At 39.1% G+C, this 20,843-nt stretch overlaps 1 protein-coding gene across 8 annotated transcripts in view; it reads right to left on the reverse strand.

Moving 5' to 3' along the window:
- Nucleotides 1-20,843, reverse strand: part of IWS1 (interacts with SUPT6H, CTD assembly factor 1) — a 65,578-nt gene that overhangs the window by 37,662 nt on the left and 7,073 nt on the right. For all 8 annotated transcript variants that reach the window (XR_003793880.1, XR_003793883.1, XR_003793881.1 and 5 more), the window contains exons 3-5: nucleotides 5,922-6,993; nucleotides 3,968-4,157; nucleotides 3,364-3,421 (exon numbers count right to left, since the gene is read on the reverse strand). Coding sequence is in view for 3 of the 8 variants with exons in the window: in XM_029224858.1 (XP_029080691.1) it covers nucleotides 3,364-3,421; nucleotides 3,968-4,157; nucleotides 5,922-6,993 (1,320 nt within the window). In the remaining 5 variants the exon portion in view is untranslated. The remainder of the gene's footprint in view (nucleotides 1-3,363; nucleotides 3,422-3,967; nucleotides 4,158-5,921; nucleotides 6,994-20,843) is intronic.

The raw sequence follows: 20,843 nt of genomic DNA on the forward strand, positions 1-20,843 counted from the left end.
CCCTTTCTTCAATATAAAGGGACCCTCTTTATCTCGAACAATGGTTTTTGCCTTAAAGTCTACGTCGTTGATATTCATATAAGCTACACCAGTTTTCTTTTGGCTAGTGTTTGGAGAGAGTACCTTTTTCCATCCTTTTATTTTCAACTCTATCTTCTGTTTCAGATGAATTTCAAAATTAATATATAGCTTGTTTTTAAAATCCAGTCTTTAATTTGTCCTTTAATTGGAGCACTTAATATATTTCAGTGTGATTTCTGATATTATCAAAGTTTATATCTGCTATCTTACTATGTACTACTTTCTAAATGTCCCCGTTCTATATTTCTTTTTCTCTTTTCTTGCTTTCTTTTGGATTGACTAGCTTCTATTATTTCATTCTTCCCTCTCTATTAGGTTGGAAGTTACACATTCCATTAGTCTTTTTAGAGATTACAATGCACATCCTAACTTACCAAAGACTACTAATGTACTTTTACATACATTTGCAAAGACCTGTGAACATTTCAATTCCATGTAAACACCCAATCTGTCACTGCCATCATGTTTTAATTTCATATGCATTTTAAACCACACCAGACGTGACTCTGTTTTGGATGGTCATTACACATTTAGACCTAGCCACACGCTTTTGTTGCTCTTTTTCCCTTCCTGCATCCTTGACCTTCCACCTGAGATTTTCTTTCTGCCTTTAGTGTTTCCTTCAGTTGGCATTTTGGTAAGATGAAATAGGCAGGGAATCTTCATTCCTGAAAAGAATTTTTACTGAATATAAAAGAACTTTTAAGTTTGCAGTTATTGGATTCTATTACTTCTGTTGAGAAGTTAGCTATTAAAATAACAGCTGCCTCTCTGAATGTAATATCTTTTCCCCTTTGGCTGCTTTAAAGACTTTCCTGTTTTCTTTGGTTTCTTGCAATTTTCCTGTGGTGTACTGGGTTGGCCAAAAAGTTCAGTCAGGTTTTTCTGTAAGATGTTACAGAAAGGGACTTCCCTGGTGGTCCACTGGTTATGACTCCACGCTCCCAATGCAGGAGGCCCGGGTTCAATCCCTGGTCAGGCAACTAGATCCCACGTGCATGCCGCAACTGAGAGTCCACGTGCCGCAACTAAATATCCTGCATACCACAACTAAAGATTCCGCGTGCCGCCACTAAGACCCGGCCCAGCCAAATAAATTAATTAATTTTAAAAAAAGTTACGGGCTTCTCTGGTGGTGCAGTGGTTGGGAGCCCGCCTGCCGGTGCGGGGGACACAGGTACGGGGCCTGGTCCAGGAAGATCCCATGTGCCGCGGGGCAGCTGGGCCTGGGCACCACAGCTATTAAGTCTGCGCTCTGGAGCCCACGGGCCATAACTGCTGGTCCTGTGTGCCGCAGCTGCTGGGGCCCGCGCGCCTGGAGCCCATGCTCCGCGGCAGGAGAGGCCACCACAGTGAGAGGCCCCACGCCTCAGCAAAGAGTGGTCCCCGCTTGCTGCAACGGGGAGAGGGCCCGTGCGCAGCAGTGGGGACCCAGTGCAACCAGAAGTAAATAATGATTAATTTTTTTAAAAAAAGTTACAGAAAAACCCGAACGAACTTTTTGGCCAACCCAATATTTAAGTGTAGATTGTTTTGTTTTTATCCTGCTTGCAATTTGTAGAACTTCTAGACTCTATGGCTTTATGAATCATTTCTTTAAATATTGTTTCTGATATATATACATATACATTTCCTCCCCTCTCCTTCTGGGATTCCAAGTCACTCTGTTAAACCTTCTCATGCATAATTTGTGTTTTATTTTTTACATTTTCCACACTAATATCAATGCTTCATTCTACATAGTTCCTTCTATTTATTTATTTAGTTAGTTAGTTGTGGCAGGTCTTGGTTGCAGCAGGCGGGCCCTTAGTTCCTTCTACTTATTTATTTATTTAGTTGCAGCAGGTGGGCTCCTTAGTTGTGGCATGCATACTCTTAGTTGTGGCATGCACGTGGGATCTAGTTCCCTGACCAGGGATTGAAACTGGGCCCTCTGCATTGGGAACGCAGAGTCTTAACCACGGTGCCACCAGGGAAGTCCCTCTACATAGTTCCTTCTAACTTACCTTCCAGTTCACTCATTTTCTTTTCAAATACGTCTAATCTGTTGTTAAACTCATCCACCAAGTTTTTAATTTCAGTTACTGTATTTTCAAAGTTCCAGAATTTCTACTTGGTTCTTTTTCAGGTATTTAAAAAAAACTGTTTGCTCTAAGAAACTTTTCAATCCTTTACCTTGCTAAACATATATATATTAAAGGCAATATCTAAAATTCCTATATCTAAAGCCCCTAGGTCTATTTCTGTTACCTGCTGTTACTACTGTTTCTTTTTAAATGTTACAGATAAGTGTGTACTGTGTATTTGAAAAACTACAGAAATAATTGGAGGTCTGTGATGATGTTACTTTTGTCCTGAAAGGATTTCTGTTTGCATATGTCAGGTGGCTGAGAGCCAGCCAATGGTTTAAGAATCACTGCAATCAAACTTCTGAGACTTAGGGAGGGTGACGGAAGAGGGAAGGGATATGGGAACATATGTATAACTGATTCACTTTGTTATAAAGCAGAAACTAACACACCATTGTAAAGCAATTATACTCCAATAAAGATGTTAAAAAAAAAAACAAAAAAACTTCTGAGACTGAGGTTCTCTATGTTGCTAGGTGACTCAAAGATGGCCTAAAATCTGAGCAAAGGCTATTCTAACTTCCAGTTCACCCTTAATCCTAGCAGTCTCAATCCAGAGCATGGGGTTTTCAGGGTCCCCTAACCTCAGCAGGCCCCGACCTTCCAGTTCGCTCTCTTAAGCCTTGAGGCAATCAAAAATAAATTTAGCCTCTCAGCTTGAGTAGATGAACATCCCAGAAAAAGCAGTTGTAAATGCTGAGCTTACCTCTTTAGGTTTCTATCTTTTGCTGGTTTTTGGCTTAGTAATTCTTTGTTACCTAGTTCTTATGATGATGAGCAGATTTTTTAAACATTTTGTCTAGCTTCTGTAGTTGTCCTTAGCAGAAGGGCTGGTCCAAATTACCTCACGTGCCATTGCTATCATCAGAAGCTCCGTAACTGCTGTGATTCTTTCTCTTTAGCATTATAAAGCGCGTTCCATTGTCTCTTAATGCGTTCCTTCCTCCCTTTAATTCAATTTTGCCCGTTATTTTCTTTTTATGTCTTTGTAGACCCCTTTATTTTTCTGAATACCTTTGTTCTAGATTTTTCTACCGGATACATCATAGCTATTTATTTCTACTTGTTGGAATCTCCTACTAGACACCCACTGCCATAAAAACAAAAAAAGCATAGCATAATCAAAGAGGAAATCTTTCCATCTAATACTTACTGTAAATTCTTCCTCCTCCTCATCACCAGATTCCCCAAATATGTCTGCAATAAGATTTCTAGAAAATATAAAAAACTTTCATTTGCTTTCTTCTCATTTGCATAGGAATCATAAAATATTTTTCTAATAGGGTATAATTTAATAACAGTAAAACATGCAGATCTCAAATGTCCATCTCAATGGGTTTTGACACATTCACATAACCCTTACCCTAACAGAACAGTTCCATCTCCCCAGAAAGTTCCCTTGTGGCCCTTTCTAGTCAGTCCCCCCTATCAACATCCCAGAGGCAACCACCACTCTGATTTCCACCACCACAGGCTAGTTTTGCCTGTTCTTGAACCTCACATAAGTGGAATCAGATAACATGCCCTCTTTACTTCTTTCACTTAAGATAATATTTTTGAGGTTCATCCATGTTGTAGCATGCAGCAATAGTTCAGGACCTAAAATCCTGAATCCCCCAAGGTCATGAAATTAGGCAGGGTATATTGTATTACACCTCAACACGGAATTTTAATACAAGTTTAAAAACCCTGAAAGACAAACCCCTCTCTACCGCCTTGTATGAACCCTGGGAAGTTCAGGTTACACTGCCACTTACTCTTCTTCATTCCCTGACTCACTATCACTCCCAAAGAGGTCCTTCTCTTCATTTTTCTTATCAGACAATTCTCTCCCTGCTTCTTCTTCACTGTCAGATGCTATCGTCTTCTCTCTTTTGCCTGATTTGTCCGACATAACATCACTGTCAGAGTCATCTGCATCAGAGACAACACGACTCTTCTTTGTTGCTGTTGAAAAAAAAAAACCATCATTAATCTTCCTCCATCCCAGTCACTGTATTACTAAGTACAACGGGTGCTCTAAAATGTCAGTACGTGGCCAAAACCAAAGGCCTCATGATACACAGTTTAGAATAAAAAATAAATAGCTAAAAGATGCAGAGTCATCTTACAATTATCTGCTATATAGGAAAAAGTGGCCAAAAGATGAAGACTGGCATCAATAGCTACCTTTCCTTTGGGGGAACAGAGAAAATAAGAGTAGAATCCCTTCTATGCTGCCTAATATTAGCAGAACTCTAAAGGCTTGGATATTCTTTTGTGGAATCCCCATGTTCCTCAGTCATCCATCACTGCTCAATCTGCAATTTCTCATCTACCTTAGTAAACTGCACATGTGGTGCTCTTTTCCCTTCTCCTTTAACAACTGTCGGGTTATAAAGAAATGCCTTTTCCCAAAAAGATGTTTCATAAAAAAGTAATCAAGTAGTAAAGATTGGAATATTTTGTGGAGACATGGAGTCCCTCAGAAACTTCCTTGAATTTGGGCATTCAACAATGTTTAACAACTGAAGACAGGTACCCATGGGAGCTCAGTCACTGTCTAGATGGGATGTAGTGCATTAGCTGTCAAAGAGACCACAGTTAACTCTGGATAAGGTTGGGTTTTCATGTAAAAGTGTTCTTTTGAAACGTTACCCTTTCCAGTAAAAAAAAAAAACCAAAAGGACTTCCCTGGTGGTCCAGTGGTAAAGAATCCGCCTTACAATGCAGGGGAAGTGGGTCTGATCCCTAGTCAGGAAACTAAGTTCCCACACGGGGCAACTAAGCCCTCATGCCACAACTACTGAGCTCGCAAACCTCAACTAGAGCCCGCATGCTGCAAACTACAGAGCCCGCGCACCACAACTACAGAGCCCACACACCCTGGAGTCTGTGCGTCACAACTAGAGAGAGAAAATCTGCAAGCCACAACTAGAGAGAAGCCCGCAGACAACGAAGAGCCTGCGAGCTGCACGAAAGATCCCACATGCCGCAACTAAGACCTGACGCAGCCAAAAATAAATTAATAAATAAAAAATCTTTTAAAAACTTTATATTTTCATAGAAATCTTTCATATTGCCATTGCAATGCAGTCTAGTTTATCATTTTGAGGCAGTCAGAACTTAACAAATGCTGCTAGAACAACTCAAAGGAAATTTAATATTAAGACTTGCCAATGAGGGAAATCCCTGGTGGTCCAGTGGTTAGAACTCCAGGCTTTCACTGCCAACCTCATGAGTTCAATCCCTGGTGGGGGAACTAAGATTCCACAAGCCACATGGTGCAGCCAAAAGCACCAAAACAAAAAACAAAACAAAACAAAAAACCGAAACACTTGCCAATGAAAACCAGTGTCCTGGTGATATTTTAGAACATCAAGTTGAATAAGAGAATACAGACCTAACATTCCAGGAAAAGAAACAATGCTTCATAGTTATAAGCTTAGACAACAAGTAAAGCTATGGAGGGACTTCCCTGGTGGTCCAGTGGTGGAGAATTTGCCTTCCAATGCAGGGGACACAGGGTCAATCCCTGATTAGGGAACTAAGATCCCACATGCCATGGGGAAGCCAAGCTCACGTGCCGCAACTACTGAGGCCGTGTGCTATGGAGCCCACGTTCCACAACTAGAGAGCCCGTGTGCCTCACCTAAGACCCGATGCAGCCAAATAAATAAATAAATAAATAAAAGTAAAGCTAAGGATAAACAGCCCAAAATAATCCCTTACATGCTTTTTCTTCATCGTCACTATCAGAAAGCACAGCAGCTTTCCGCTTTGCTACTTTCTCCTCCACCCCCTCTTTTTCTTCATCCTCATCACTGTCGATTTTGGGCCTTTTTGGTTCTTCCTCCTCGCTGTCAGAACTGCTGAACCGCTTCCTGTCTACATGGGCATCTGAATGAAAGGGGTCAGCCTGCATTTCTGTGTCCTCTCTCTTATTCTCCCCGTCACTGTCCTCATCAGACTCCGGCTTCTGTCTGTGTCCGGGGGCAGCCTCAGCTTCTGAATCGCTGGCAGGCCCCTTCTGAGGCTCCTCGCTCTCAGAGTCACTGGCTTGGGGCTTGGGAAGCTCCTCATTTTCAGAATCACTGGCTTGGTGCCTTGGCGGGTCCTCGCTTTCTGAATCACTAATTCGGGGTTTGGGAAGCTCCTCATTTTCCGAGTCACTGGCTTGGTGCCTTGGGGGGTCCTCGCTTTCCGAATCACTGATACGGGGTTTGGGAAGCTCTTCATTTTCCGAGTCGCTGGCTTGCTGCCTTGGCGGGTCCTCGCTTTCTGAGTCACTGATCCGAGGCTTGGGAAGCTCCTCACTTTCCGAGTCACTAACTCGAGGCTTGGGAAGCTCCTCATTTTCCGAGTCACTGGCTGGGTGTCTTGGGGGCTCCTCACTCTCAGAGTCACTGACTTGGGGTTTTAGAGCATCCTCTGTTTCCGAGTAACTGGCAGGACTTTTGGGGAGCTCTTCAACCTCTGAATCGCTGGCAGGGGGCTTCCTAACATCTTCATTTTCGGAGTCGCTGGCGTGCCCATTAAGCAGCTCCTCGTTTTCAGAGTCGCTCACAGGTAACTTCCTGGGCTCCTCATTCTCAGAGTCGCTCCCATGGTGATTGGCATCCTCGTTTTCAGAATCACTCGCAGGAGGCTCTGCATGCCCTTCGAATTCAGAGTCGCTGTCCTTTTGCCTTTGAAGCTCCTCACTTTCAGAGTCACTGGCATTAAGATTTGAGGGGTCATCGTTCTCAGAGTCTGTCACATGATGTCTTTTGTTGAGACCATCTTCTCGATCACTAGGTTCATTCTGAAAAATCAAGGGAGAAAAAATTAGGAAAGTGCAAAAAAAGCTTTGGTAGTAAAAATGTTAAAAATTTTCAACTTAAAAAAAAAAGCAGGAATACGCATGCTTAAAGGTAGAATTCTCATCCTATACGTATATAGAAACATCCCACTTTTAAAAAGGCCATTCATCTGTGAAATGGTAGCATGGTTTAGATCCCAAAATGAGGAACGATAACCTGCCTTCATGAATCTGTAAAGCACAGACCCCCAGATTACTCTACGGTACCTTATACTTTGAAAAGCTAGATTAAACAACAACAAAAAATAAACCTTAACTTCCTCATATAATTCTAGCTCCTAAATATATTCTTTAAGTACATACAAGCAAACATGTACCCACGTTCTCTTAAAAAAGGAACATTCTTGGGTTTTATAACGTTAAAGTTCTTTCAAGGAAGAGAACTATAAAACTTTATTTAAAGGGCCAAATTATACTTAGGGCACATTCTCCCAAGTGAATCTGAACAAATAAGGAGAGGAGCAGAGGAGCAATTAATAGAGCCAAATACCATGTTAGGGTCTCTCCTGCTAGTTTACTCCTCACGAGAGTATTTTTCATGATAAGAAAACTGAGGCTTAGAGCAGTCTTGGACATATATCCAGTAACCCTGGCACAAAAGTTTAAGTTTTAGGGAAAACACTGACTAACCTAGCTATACTAACAAATAATGTTATATGAAGTAATCTGAAAACTCTAGGGTACAAATTTGATATTATAGCTATGTTTTTTAAATGCAGAGAAAAATATATAAAACTAAACATACCAAAATACTAATAACTAGAATGTGGGGAATTTTTTCCCTTCTATAATAGTATCTTTACTTTCAGTAACATGGTAATTAATATTCTGGCTTAAAAAGTAAAGTACTTCTGTGTTTGGGTTTTCCCCCTTAAAAGTTTACTGAGCCAAATATATATATATATATTTTTTGCAGTACGCGGGCCTCTCACTGTTGTGGCCTCTCCCGTTGCGGAGCACAGGCTCCGGAGGCGCAGGCTCAGCGGCCATGGCTCACGGGCCCAGCCGCTCCGCGGCATGTGGGATCTTCCCGGACAGGGGCACAAACCCGTGTCCCCTGCATCAGCAGGCGTACTCTCAACCACTGCGCCACCAGGGAAGCCCTGAGCCAAATATTTTTCTTTACAATATATGACGGACATTTCCTGAACTTACCACAGATCAATTTTCAAGGAACAAAGAGCCTTTAATAAAGTGTATGCCCACCATATCACGCAATGAAATAATTAAGCAGTAAGAAAATATACAGTGACAAGATAAAAGGCATTAAAATGTTTTCACAAAACCCACACTTTAACTTGCTTCGGGCTCATTTAAAGAAGATTAAATATGTTGTGTCTACAACTTCAGAAAGAGTACAAAAAATTATAAAATAAGCTTATAAAATATGTTTGAGGGTTTTTTCCCTCCATATTTCATTGCCATCTTGATAGCACAGAGTTCCAAAGATACAGTAACTGCTATACATATTCATTCAAGTATAACACATTCAGGAAACTTTCTAAAATAATAAGCTTTTCAAATTTCCCAAAGATATTTTTCTTTTATTATCATGGGACACTCACAGCATAGCACTGGATTCCTTGTCAGTCATACATCCTACTACCCCAATGAAACTGGCATTTATCTATTAAATTAGGACAGGAGAAATAACATAGAACCTTTTGATACAGTACAAGATATAGTACTCTATATATTGGTAGAAGCTTACTCTTGGCCATACTTCAGAATTTAATTCTTTTATATTTTAAAAGAATATAGATGAAAAAATTAACTATCCAGAATGTAAGCCCTAAGAAGGCAGGCATTTTTTGGTCTGTTTTCTTCACTGAGAAGGCACACTCTGTGCTTCAGAGCACAGAATGGTGTCTGGTATATACAAAATCACAGTAAATTCTTACTAAGTAATTACTTACCTACTTACTTACTGTGTAAGAAAGTAATTACTTAATTTTCTCATTTAATAAAAAGAGTTAAATGAGAATAATTTAAAGTGAGGAATAATTAACAAGTATTTGTTTAATGTCTACTACGTGCAAGGTGCTAGGAATCAAGGCTGAACATGTCTCAGTGCCTGACCTTAAGGAAATGTTGTCTAATGAGCCAGCCAAATATACCATAACAATACAGTATAACATGCACTGTTGTGAAGGTATGTGTGACATTCTGAAAGCCTACCGGAAGTGACTTATATGAGACTAAGCTATAAAAGGTGTGTAGACAACAGGTATTGGGAATTAGTTTGTGATGACTGAATTAAGAAGTTAACTGCATTACTGAGGGCAGAAGACGAAACATACAGGTACCAGCAGAGGCAACTAAAGCAGGAGGCAAAAGGGGAATTGTTAACTGGCTTTTGGAATGCTTTCCATGACATACACATGACATAACTCTAACAACATGTTCGTGTGTGACTCAGCTGCAAACCACAGAAATCATCTCAGGCTAGCTCCAGAAAAAAAGAATAATCTTTCCAGAATCAAAGTGGAATAAATGGCTAAAGGCTCAAGAAGGGTAGGAACCAAGGCAGCTCAGAGAGCTTAGGAAAGGAAACTCAAGGACCTTTCACTAGAGCACTATCAATAACATGACTCAGCTCCCACGTTGCTAAATTTCAGTGTCCAGGATCTAAATTTTAAATTCCCAGGAGACATAATCTAATGGGCCACGGCAACAGAGGATGTCGTTACTCTGTGACTCAATGCCAGAGCAGGGGCACAGCACTGGGAGCCACTCCCAAAGAAAGGAGAGATACCATGAACTGAGTAGTCTTCCCAAAACTTATCTGTTACACTCTACCCTGGACTTCCCAACACATGGTGTATGCATTCCAAACAAGCAACCATTACAAGGACACTACATGTAATTCAGGATTGTGAAACTTATGAATTCCCATCAATTTTTGAGGAGTCTCATAAAATCCTGAGTATCTATCCATTATGTGTGGCACAGTGGGGAAAACGTGGGAAATCACTGCAGTAAGAAAGTACTGGTCGACAGACTCAAGTTAAAGAAGGCAGTTAGGTGAAGACATCATAGGATTTGGGAAAAGAGTTAAGCTTAAAAGTTATCAAAACACTACTCAAAAATTTTAGACTGGTTTCAGCAATTAGTCTAAATTGCAAACTTAAAAAAAAATCCAAAATACAGTTTTTAAAAAGTCAAATATGAGTACAACAAATCAATAGTAGAAGCTGCCATTTAAATGCTATTTCTTAATAATATTTTTAAAAATCCCTAATTTTACCTGTCAGAGAAATTGAGCACTCTAAGTGTCCTCAGAGGCTTTAGAACTGTCTATAATGCCTCACACTTCCCTCTTATGATCATTTACATTGTAGTTATAAATAACTTCTGGTTACCCATAATGAATGATCTGATCGTTTATCTCAGCAATCAAACAGTAACACACTCTTTATGACCAGCGCCATAATATACATGCACAGAGATAATTAACATTTTTAAATTACAAAATAAATAATAAAACTGCTGTAAAGGCAAACATCAATTTGTAAATTACAAAGTAGTATAAGAATGTCAAATAGGAGTCCTTGTAAAGAACCAAACAACTCAGGACACCTGTTTCCAGTAAAAGAAACTCAAAACTGTTGAACTTGCATTCCAACCTTCCATCATAAATTGGTAAAACATTCAACACCAAGTCACACAGTAAATTCCATGAAGAAATATGTATAGGAGCATTTTCAAAAACATGTTTTACTGGACCTTAGTTCCAGAAGATATATTTGAAATCCTCATCTTGGAGTTTGTCAATACATATCATCTTAAAAGCATAAGGAAGAATCTGGGAAATCCAGTTTTTACTACACAATGCTGTTAATCCAGGGTAGGTCCTGGAATGCTGCAAGGCTTTGACTCTGAGAAACTCCAGCTTTACAGCAAGCGCACACACACATAACAAAACGAAGATGTATACCAGTGTCCTTTGTTGATCTTAGAGCTGGTTGATCTTTGAATCAGTCAAAAACAGAAGCACTCCTGATGAGTACTAGAAAAAGAAAATGTCTACACAAAGCCTAAGAGTTTATAATGGGGACTTCCCCAGGGGTGCAGTGGTTAAGAATCCACCTGCCAATGCAGGGGCCACGAGTTCCATCCCTGGTCCGCGAAGATCCCATGGGCCGCGGAGCAACTAAGCCCATGCGTCACAACTACTAAGCTTGCGCTCTAGAGCCCGCGCACCGCAACGAAGAGTAACCCCTGCTCGCCGCAACTAGAGAAAGCCCGTGTGCAGCAACGAAAACCCAACGCAGCCATAAATAAATAAATAATTTCTGAGAAAAGTTTATAATGATGAAGCAAACTCCTGCCTACCTCTCCAGACTCATTTCTGCCCTCTCACCACCATCAACCCTATGTGCTGCAGCAGCAGTTCCCAAACTTTTGCATAAGAATAACTTGGGGAGCTTTGGAGGAAAACATACAGATTTTTGTGCTTCTCACCTCCAGATATTAATACAGTAAGCTTGGGGAAGAGGTCAAAGAATCTGCATTTTGACATCTAATCCAAGTGATTCTAACCGCACATTATAATTTTACTGCAGACACATGGAACCACTAACTTCACTGTTACCTCCATGCTTTTACCTCACCTTGTCCTTTTCATACCTCAACACTAGGCAAAAATACCCCCTTCCTGAAGCCTCTTCCATCCTCCTCTCTAGGTAGAATGGACTCTGCCCAATATAATGTGACAGTTCACAACGTGGACTTTAGTGTCGGTAAGACCTGGGGTCCAAACACTAGCTCGCAGCCACCTTCTACTGTGTAATCTAGGGAAATATTCTTAACTTCTCAAAACCTCAATTCCTCAATATGACAGAGTCAGAAATAGTTTCTATAACTTAGAGGGCCGTTCAGAGGACCAAATGCATGTAATGTAGTTAGCATGTGCCTGTGAGCATTCAATACATGTTGTTAATCATTTATAACAAAAATATCTTATTAATTACAAAACATTCACCCTTCAAGACTCAGCTCAAATACATCATCTATGAAGGCTGAGCTGGTCAGTCATTCCTTCTTACATGTCCCCATAGCATCCTGTATCTCTACCTCACTGAAAGGTGATTTTTTACACATTTATCTTCATAATATGATTGAATAAATGACCTTAAGATCAAAAAACTATCTTTTACCTTCAGTATACAGAAGATACTCAAATTAAATTCACTGAAATAAAACAAACCCACAAGACAATGCTTAACAAAAAAGAACCAAAGCAAAACAATATTCTTCTCCTCAATTTGGTAGACTCAAAGACAAAGGCTGAAACCTAACACAAAAAAAAGAAGTGTAGATGGAATCAAAAGAACTGATAAGAAATAGGGTAAACAAGGACGGCAAAAACCAACAAGAATCTTCTACGGGCTCTGATCTACTCCCCATAGGAATATTTTCCTCATACTAGCACAACGTCTCTGTGGAAAGATCCAAATGACCGCAGACTGCCATCTTTACTCAATTCAAAGTAAGGTTGGAGCTAACAGGGCTGTCACCAACTTCAATGACAGATGGATGGTTGTGCCCACTAGGCTTTGCCTACAGTCAGAAAACAAGGAGAAACTATGTGCCATTTCCAAACAACCTCTTCCTCGATTGTCCCACATACTACTTTTTTCCTGTGAGAACCTCAGGAAGGGAACACTACTTTTCTATGCAGATGAAATCTACAAGCTGTATTTTTATTTTATTTTTTTAAAGTTTCCTTTTTTTAAAAAATTTATTTATTTATATTTATTTTTGGCTGTGTTGGGTCTTCGTTTCTGTGCGAGGGCTTTCTCTAGTTGCGGTGAGCGGGGGCCACTCTTCATCGCGGTGCGCGGGCCTCTCACTGTCACGGCCTCTCTTGTTGCGGAGCACAGGCTCCAGACATGCAGGCTCAGTAGTTGTGGCTCACGGGCCCAGTCGCTCCGCGGCATGTGGGATCTTCCCAGAACAGGGCTCGAACCCGTGTCCCCTGCATTAAGCAGGCAGATTCTCAACCACTGTGCCACCAGGGAAGCCCGACAAGCTGTATTTTTAAATGCTTATTACCTTCAATGTATTTCTGTGGAATAAAAACCAGCTGACCACAATCCACAACTAATTCCACACTGTTCAAGAGAATTTTTTTTTTTTTTTTTTTGGCCGCACCTTGCAGCATGTGGGACCTTAGTTCTCAGAACAGGGATCAAACCCATGCCCTCTGCCCTGGAAGTGTGGCGTCTTAAGCACTGGACTACCAGTGAAGTCCCCAAGAGAATATTCAAGTAAAACAACAAAAAAATTAGAACTGGCAACTAGTTATAACTAGGTCACATTCATGCTCAAATTGCTTTATTAAAAAATGTGTTTCCAGTGATGACTATTCAAAACATTTTTTAAAAAATCATTCCCCTTTTCCCTATCTGCCCTACCGTCAACATTGTGTGAAGATTCTGAGTTCTCAAAGTGCTCTACACAGAATAAATATACTTGAAAACTCCCCTGATATTCATATCCCTATACTTAGAAACCTAGCCCAAAAGATGTTAATAACCTAGAAACAAATAATTTAAATATGTAATCAACTTATTACTGCAATTGCTTATATATACATTTCTTTAAGAAACCAGGCCTAAACTTAAGAATATTATTTTTAAATTTCATTTCATAAGGTAAGTCTCTTTTGCTTTAAAACAGTGGGCCTCAACCTCATAAAGATTAACTCTTAACTAGCCCCCCTAAGAAATAATCTGCCTAATTACTATAGAGGCTAATTGTAAAATAATTAAAGGAAATCAGATTATGTCCCCTCAAAATATGCCTCTGACATAAAAATTTTGATCTGAAGGCAATTAATAAGCAGTAAACACAAGAGTAGCTCTCTCTGTCTTCCTTCCTTTTCCTTCAAAAGGCAGGATATTCCCATTACTGGAGACAGACTGTCATTAGCCCAAAGACACCAGCAGAGCAATCAGCAAACAAACTTTACTACATTAGTTTCTTCCCATATATTTACCTTCGCAGTCTGTCACCCTTGGAAGCCTAGAACTGCTTTCCTTTGTCCTGTCACTTCTCCACAAAATGATTACTCTTTGTTGAAGATGTTATATAAACTAGAATTCTAAGCTACTGCTTTGAGTTACTCTCTGTTTTCTCCTGTGTGATGTATGCTGCACATGTTAATAAACTCGGTTTTTTTTCACTTGTTAATGTCTTTTTGTTAAAGAATTCCAGCTGAAAACCTAAGATGGGTAGGGGTAAAATTTTGCCTCCCCTACATAACTGCTATTACAATTTTCAGAGCTGCTACATAAGTTTTACTTAGCCCTCATAATAATTATTTTAACCCACTGTCAAGATGGTGGAGCTAAGGCTCAGAGATGAAATAATTTTTCTAGGAGCTGACAGTCATTATGGTTATTAAGTGGCAAAGCCAATATATGAAACTACACTTTGGCCATCACACTGCCTTTCACTCTGAAGAGCTATGCAAATACAAAATTTTACCATCATCACCCAAGAGAGATTTGCTGTTACACCATTTAACCCAAACAATTCCTTCAGTATCATCTTCCATTAAGCTATCCCACTTTCCAGGTCACAATACTCATTCTTGAAATATAACAAGTCCTTCTCAATTCTAGGCCTTTGAACCTGCGGCTCTCTCCAGCTAGAATCATCACCAGCACCCCTAACCGGCTTCTCCATCTGGCAATAATGTCAGACTCGTTCCTCAGAGTCCACTCAGCCCACCCTCCCATCCTCCCATGGCCCTTTGTATGTGCCCTTTCTGTAATTTTAAAGTATATTTTAAATTATTTGACGCATGCTAGTAAAAATAGGTAACCATATAAAATGATGGGACAGTTATTCTATCTATTCTCCCTTTGATTTTAAATGTGCCAACACAGGAAAGTATAAAGAAAATTAAAATCACCTTTAATAACCCAAAGATCACCATCATTTCTAATTTTTACAAGGAATTTCTTCCCAATCTTTTCTTTGTGTTAATTTACTTTAAAAAAGTAAACAAGGATCTAGAATCACAATTAATTTAATGGCTGTAACACACTGAATTCTCCCATGTCACAAAATATTCTTTGAAAACAATCTTAATGGACGCATTGCCATTCTTACAAATGTTCTATTTATATTTTAATCACTAGTTTTTTATATTGTTGGATACTTCTTGTTTCCTTTCTTACGCTTTCTACGGTCATTTGTCCATTTCAGTGTCCTCAGCCTAAGGGTAGCTCTAGGTTCTCCCCTAAGGGGGCATTTGTGAATGCGAGGGACCATTTTTGGTTGGCAATGACTGGAGAGGATATGATACTACCATTTTATTTAATGTTTGGGAACCAAGATACTAAATGTCCTGCAATATACAGGCCTGCCTCCAAATGCCAACAGCTGGCTTACTCAGAATCACCTGTTTAGGAAAGCAGCACTGGGCTGCTCTCCATGTAGAGGAGGCCAGACAGGACCCACACACACACAGGCAGGAGACCCAGTGAGATGACAAAGAGCCAAATGGCCTGAACAGAGACTGTGGTAATAGACAAGTAAAGCATCCTGGGTTCTTCTGGAATGTGAATTGGGGAATATGGAGAGGTTTGACCAATGATTAGAAGAGAGAAAAATGAAGCCAGATGAGGACTTCTGATATGAAAATGAAAAGCTCTGCTGACCCACTCTCCAGTGAAACTGGTTAAAAGTATTTAAAAACAACTATTCAAAACCCCTGGAAATGGTCCTAAAGACAAAGAGAGAATAAAGAAACATCTATCCAAGAAGATCTACAAAAATTTGTAAGAGAAGCAGAAGTATCTGGTATCTGAACCAAGACCATTCCTCACTTTCAACTTCACAGCTCAGTCAGAAAGGCTCTACTCCAGGCTGTTGCAGCCAAAAACAAAGGGTACTCTTTCCCTCTAGCTTCCAGGGGCAGGGTGTCTTCCCAGGAAGAGCCCGATGTCAGCATTTCTCATTCTGCCTCCAGCTACCTGCTGCTGAAGGTAAGTTCCAGGCAAATATAGTTGCAAGTGCGGGCTCCCATCTTCTGCCCAGCACTCAATCACAGTAAGAAGGCTCTGCTTTGGGTACAGCACACTGACAATACTGGGGCCCTGATCACCCTTGCCCCAATTTGTGTGACAGTGGTTCCATGCCAAGAGAGGCAAGCCAGGAGCACCTCAGGCTGCTATCAAATCCCCACTGCACACTGAGAGCTCGGCTTCTAGAACTGGGATGTCACTCAGAAAGAAACCTGCCGTCACCCTCTCCCCACCTCCTACCACAAACTCCAGAGCCCCGGCTCAGAGATTTTGCTTGGGGAAAAAGCAGGCAGTAAAGTAGATAGCTTCTAATTTTTCCCCAAAGAAACCAACTTCATTTGTAACCAAGCTTGGGGACGTTCAGGCTAAGGCACTTTCACTAACACTGGAAACTGGTGGAAGGCACTTAGAAGGAGATTCAAAATACAGAATAAACTGTAGGCCAGCTAGTTTGCAGGAGATAACCAGGTAATAATACAGCTGGGAGGAGCCATCCTGAGGTCAAAACAAAGCAAACACAGACCTCAGAAATTATTCCTTCAAAGGAGCCAGAATTTGATTAGACTAACTTGTTGAGCAATTTATGACACAGGGCATGGCTGGAAATAACAGAGCCATCAGCGGAGTTTTTTTTTTGTTTTGCAGTATGTGGGCCTCTCACTATTGTGGCCTCTCCCATTGTGGATCACAGGCTCCGCGGCCATGGCTCACAGGCCTAGCCGCTCCGCGGCATGTGGGATCTTCCCGGACCGGGGCACGAACCCGTGTCCCCTGCATCGGCAGGCGGACTCCCAACCACTGCGCCACCAGGGAAGCCCCCTCAGTGGAGTTTTAACAGCTGATTGTGGTCAGAGAAAGAGCAAAAAAGAGCCCTACTAATACCACTGTCATCCCAGGTGACTGTGAGCATGTCCCAAAGTGCACATCTCTGAGGATGCAACACCAGAGATTTAAAACTGTGGGTGAGGAAACAGTATTCACTAAAATCATCCAGCTAGTCACTAAACAATTACTCTAAAATGCCCAGTTTCCAACAATAAATTAAAAGGCATGCAAAGAAACTGGAAAGTATGACCCATAACCAGGAAAAAAGCAGGCAATAGAAACTGCCTGTGTGAGCAACCAGATATCAGATTTATCAGGAAAAGACTTCAAAGTGGCCATTTGTAAACATGTTAAAAAAAATAAAGGCATGATGACAATATCATATCAAATAGAGAATATATATAGAAATAGAAATTTGACTAATCACCTATAAGAGTAACCCAGTAAGATTAACAGCTGACTCCTCAATGGAAACAATGGAGGCAGAAAGCAGTGGGATAACATATTCTAAGTGTTCAAATAAAAACTATCAACTAAGAATCCTATAACCAACAAAGCTATCTTTCAAAAATAATTAACAAAAAAGAAATGAAAACTTTTCTAGATAACCAAGAAAAGGAAAGAATTTGTCAAGCAGACCCACCATACAAGAACTGCTAAAGGAAGTTCTTCAGGCTGAAAGCAAGTGACCTCAGTGAATCCACATGAAAAAACAATAAGCACCAGTAAAGGTAACTGTGTAATTATGAAAGACAGTATAAATGCATATTTTTTCCTTTCTTAATTTAACTGATTTATATAACAGTTGCATAAAGTAATATGTATATACTGTATTGCTGGACCTGTAATACATAAGACCAATGACAGTAGAAAGAAGGTGGGTGGGAACAAACCTGTATTACACGAAGGAAATAACTTCTGTAACAATGCATTGTTGGATTTTAGCATTAATAAATATAATATGTATAACAATAATATTATAAAAAGAGAAAAAGAATAGAGCCACATAGTACTAACCTTACTATATACCATTGGAATTAAGCTACCATAAATCTGAAGCTGATTCTGATTAATATATGTGGTAAACCCTAGAGCTACCACTAAAAAAAAACAAACCTCAAAACCGTAGTAAAAATATTATTAAAGAAATTAAAATTGCACAGAGTATTAAAAATATAACTACAATAATTTGTTAATGAGTACACTAGAGAAAAAGACAAAGTGTGACATCAAAAACATAAAATGTGGGGGAGAGCAAAAATGTGTAACTTTAGCATGTACTTGAAGTTATCAGCTTAAAATAGACTGGTATAAGATATTTTACATAAGCCTCATGGTAACCCACAAAGCAAAAAGGTATACTAGATATACAAAAAAAATTTTTTTAAGTAATCTAAGCATACCGCTAACAGAAAATCATCAAACCACAAAGGAAGAGAGCGGGGAGAGGGAAAAAAGGAATGACAAAACAGTCAGAAAACAAAGAACAAAATGGCAATAATAAGACCCTACCTATCAATATTTACTTTAAATGTAAATGGACTCAATTCTTCAACCAAAAGATAGAGTGGCTAAATGGATGGGAAAAACAAAAACAAAAACTGAACTATATGCTGTCTACAAGAGACTCACTTCAGCTTTTAGGACACACGCAGACTGAAAAAAAAAGGATGGAAAAAGATATTCCATGCAAATGGAAACCAAATGAAAGCAGGGGTAGCTATATTTATAATCAGAGAAAATAGACTTTTAGCCAAAAACTATAATAAGATACAAAGAAAGTCATTATATTGTATAATGATAATAGAGTTAACCCAACAAGAGGATTTACCATTTGTAAATATTTATGCACCCAACATCAGAGCACCTAAATATTAACAGACCTAAAGGAAGAAATAAACTATCAACACAATAATAGTAGGGAACTTCAATGCCTCACTTTCAATAATGGATAGATCATCCAGACAGAAAATCAATAAGGAAATATTGGGCTTAAACCACACGTTAGGCCAAATGGACTGAACAGACATTTACAGAACGTTCCATCCAACAGGAGCAGAGTACACATTCTTCTCAAGTGCACACGAACAATCTCGAGTACAGATCATATGTTAGGCCACAAAGTAAGTCCTAATAAATTTAAGAAGATTGAAATCATACCAAACTTCTTTTCCAACCACAATGGTATGAAAGTAGAAATGAGTATGAGTATGAGAAGTACGAGAAGAAAACTGAAAATTTCACAAACATGTGGAGATCAAACATCATGTTGCTAAACAACCAATGAGTCAAAGAAGAATTCAAAACATATCTTGAGACAAATGAAAATGGAAATATTGATATAACATACCAAAATTTATGGAATACAGCAAAGCAGTTCTAGGACGGAAGCTTACAGCAATAAATGCCTACATAAAAAAAAAATCTCTCAAATATCAACTTTACACCCCAAGGAACTAGAAAAAAGAAACTAAGCCCAAAATTATTAGAAGAAAAAAAAAATAACAAAAATCAGAGCAGAAATAAATGAAATAGAGACTAAAAAGACAATAGAAAGGTCAATAAAATTAAGACCTGTTTTTTTACAAAAGATAAACAAATAGACAAACCTTTAGCTAGACTTACCAAGAAAAAAAAGAGGACGGAAAGAAAACTATAAAAGAAAGAGGAGACATTACAATTGATACCACACAAATACAGAGGATAATAAAAACCAAGAACTGTATGCTGAGAAACTGGACAATCTATAAGAAATGGATAAGTTCCTAGAAACATACAAGCTACTAAGATTGAATCATGAAGAAACAGAAAATCTAAATACACTGATTACTGTGAAGAGATGGAATCAGTAATCAAAAACCATCCAACATAGAAAAGTTCAGGACCAGATGGCTTTACTGGTGAATTCCACCAAACATTTAAAGAAGAATTAATACCAGTCCTTCTCAAAGAGTGCCAAAAAATTGAAGAGGAGGGAGCACTTCCAAACTCATTTTATGAAGCCAGCATTACCCTGATACCAAAATCAGACATGGACACAAGAAAGGAAAATTACAGGCCAATATCCTTGATGAAAATAGATGCAAAAATCCTCTACAAATTATTAACAAACCAAATTCAGCAATACATTAAAAGAATCATACACCATGGTCAAATGGGATTTATTCCAGGGATGCAAGGATGGTTCAACATCCACAAATCAATCAATGTGATATACCATATTAACAAAATGAAAGCTAAAAATCACATGATCATCTCAACAGATGCAAAAAAAAAAGTAATTCAACGTTGATTCATGACAAAAACTCTTAACAAACTGGGTAAAGAGAGAATGTATCTCAACATAATAAAGGCCATATGACAAGCCCACAGCCAACATCACACTCAATGGTGCAAGCAAAGGTGTAAGCTTTTCCTCTAAGATCAGGAACAAGACAAGAATGCCCACTCTCACCACTTTTATACAACACAGTATTGGAAGGCTTAGCAATTAGGCAAGAAAAAGAAAAGGCATCCAAATCAGAAAGGAAGATGTAACATGGTCTTTATTTGTAGATGACATAATACATAGAGAAAACCCTAAGACTCCACCAGAAAACTGATAGAACTAATCAATGAATTCAGTAAAATTGTAGGATACAAATCAATATACAAAAATCTGTTGCACTTCTTTACACTAACAATGAACTATAAAAAGAAATTAAGAAAACAATCCCATCTATAATTGCCTCAAAAAGAGTAAAAGAATCTAGGAATAAATTTAACAAGGAGAGTACACTGAAAACTGTAAGACACTGATAAAAAAAAATTGAAGACACAAATAAAAAGAAAGCTATTATGTGCTTATGGATTAGAAAAATTGATATTGTTAAAATGACCATACTACCCAAAGCAATCTACAGATTTAATGCAATCCATTTCAAAATT

The sequence above is a fragment of the Monodon monoceros genome, unplaced genomic scaffold, assembly GCF_005190385.1.
Source record: "Monodon monoceros isolate NGI ecotype Baffin Bay Population unplaced genomic scaffold, NGI_Narwhal_1 Super_Scaffold_16, whole genome shotgun sequence".
Lineage (NCBI taxonomy): Eukaryota > Metazoa > Chordata > Mammalia > Artiodactyla > Monodontidae > Monodon > Monodon monoceros.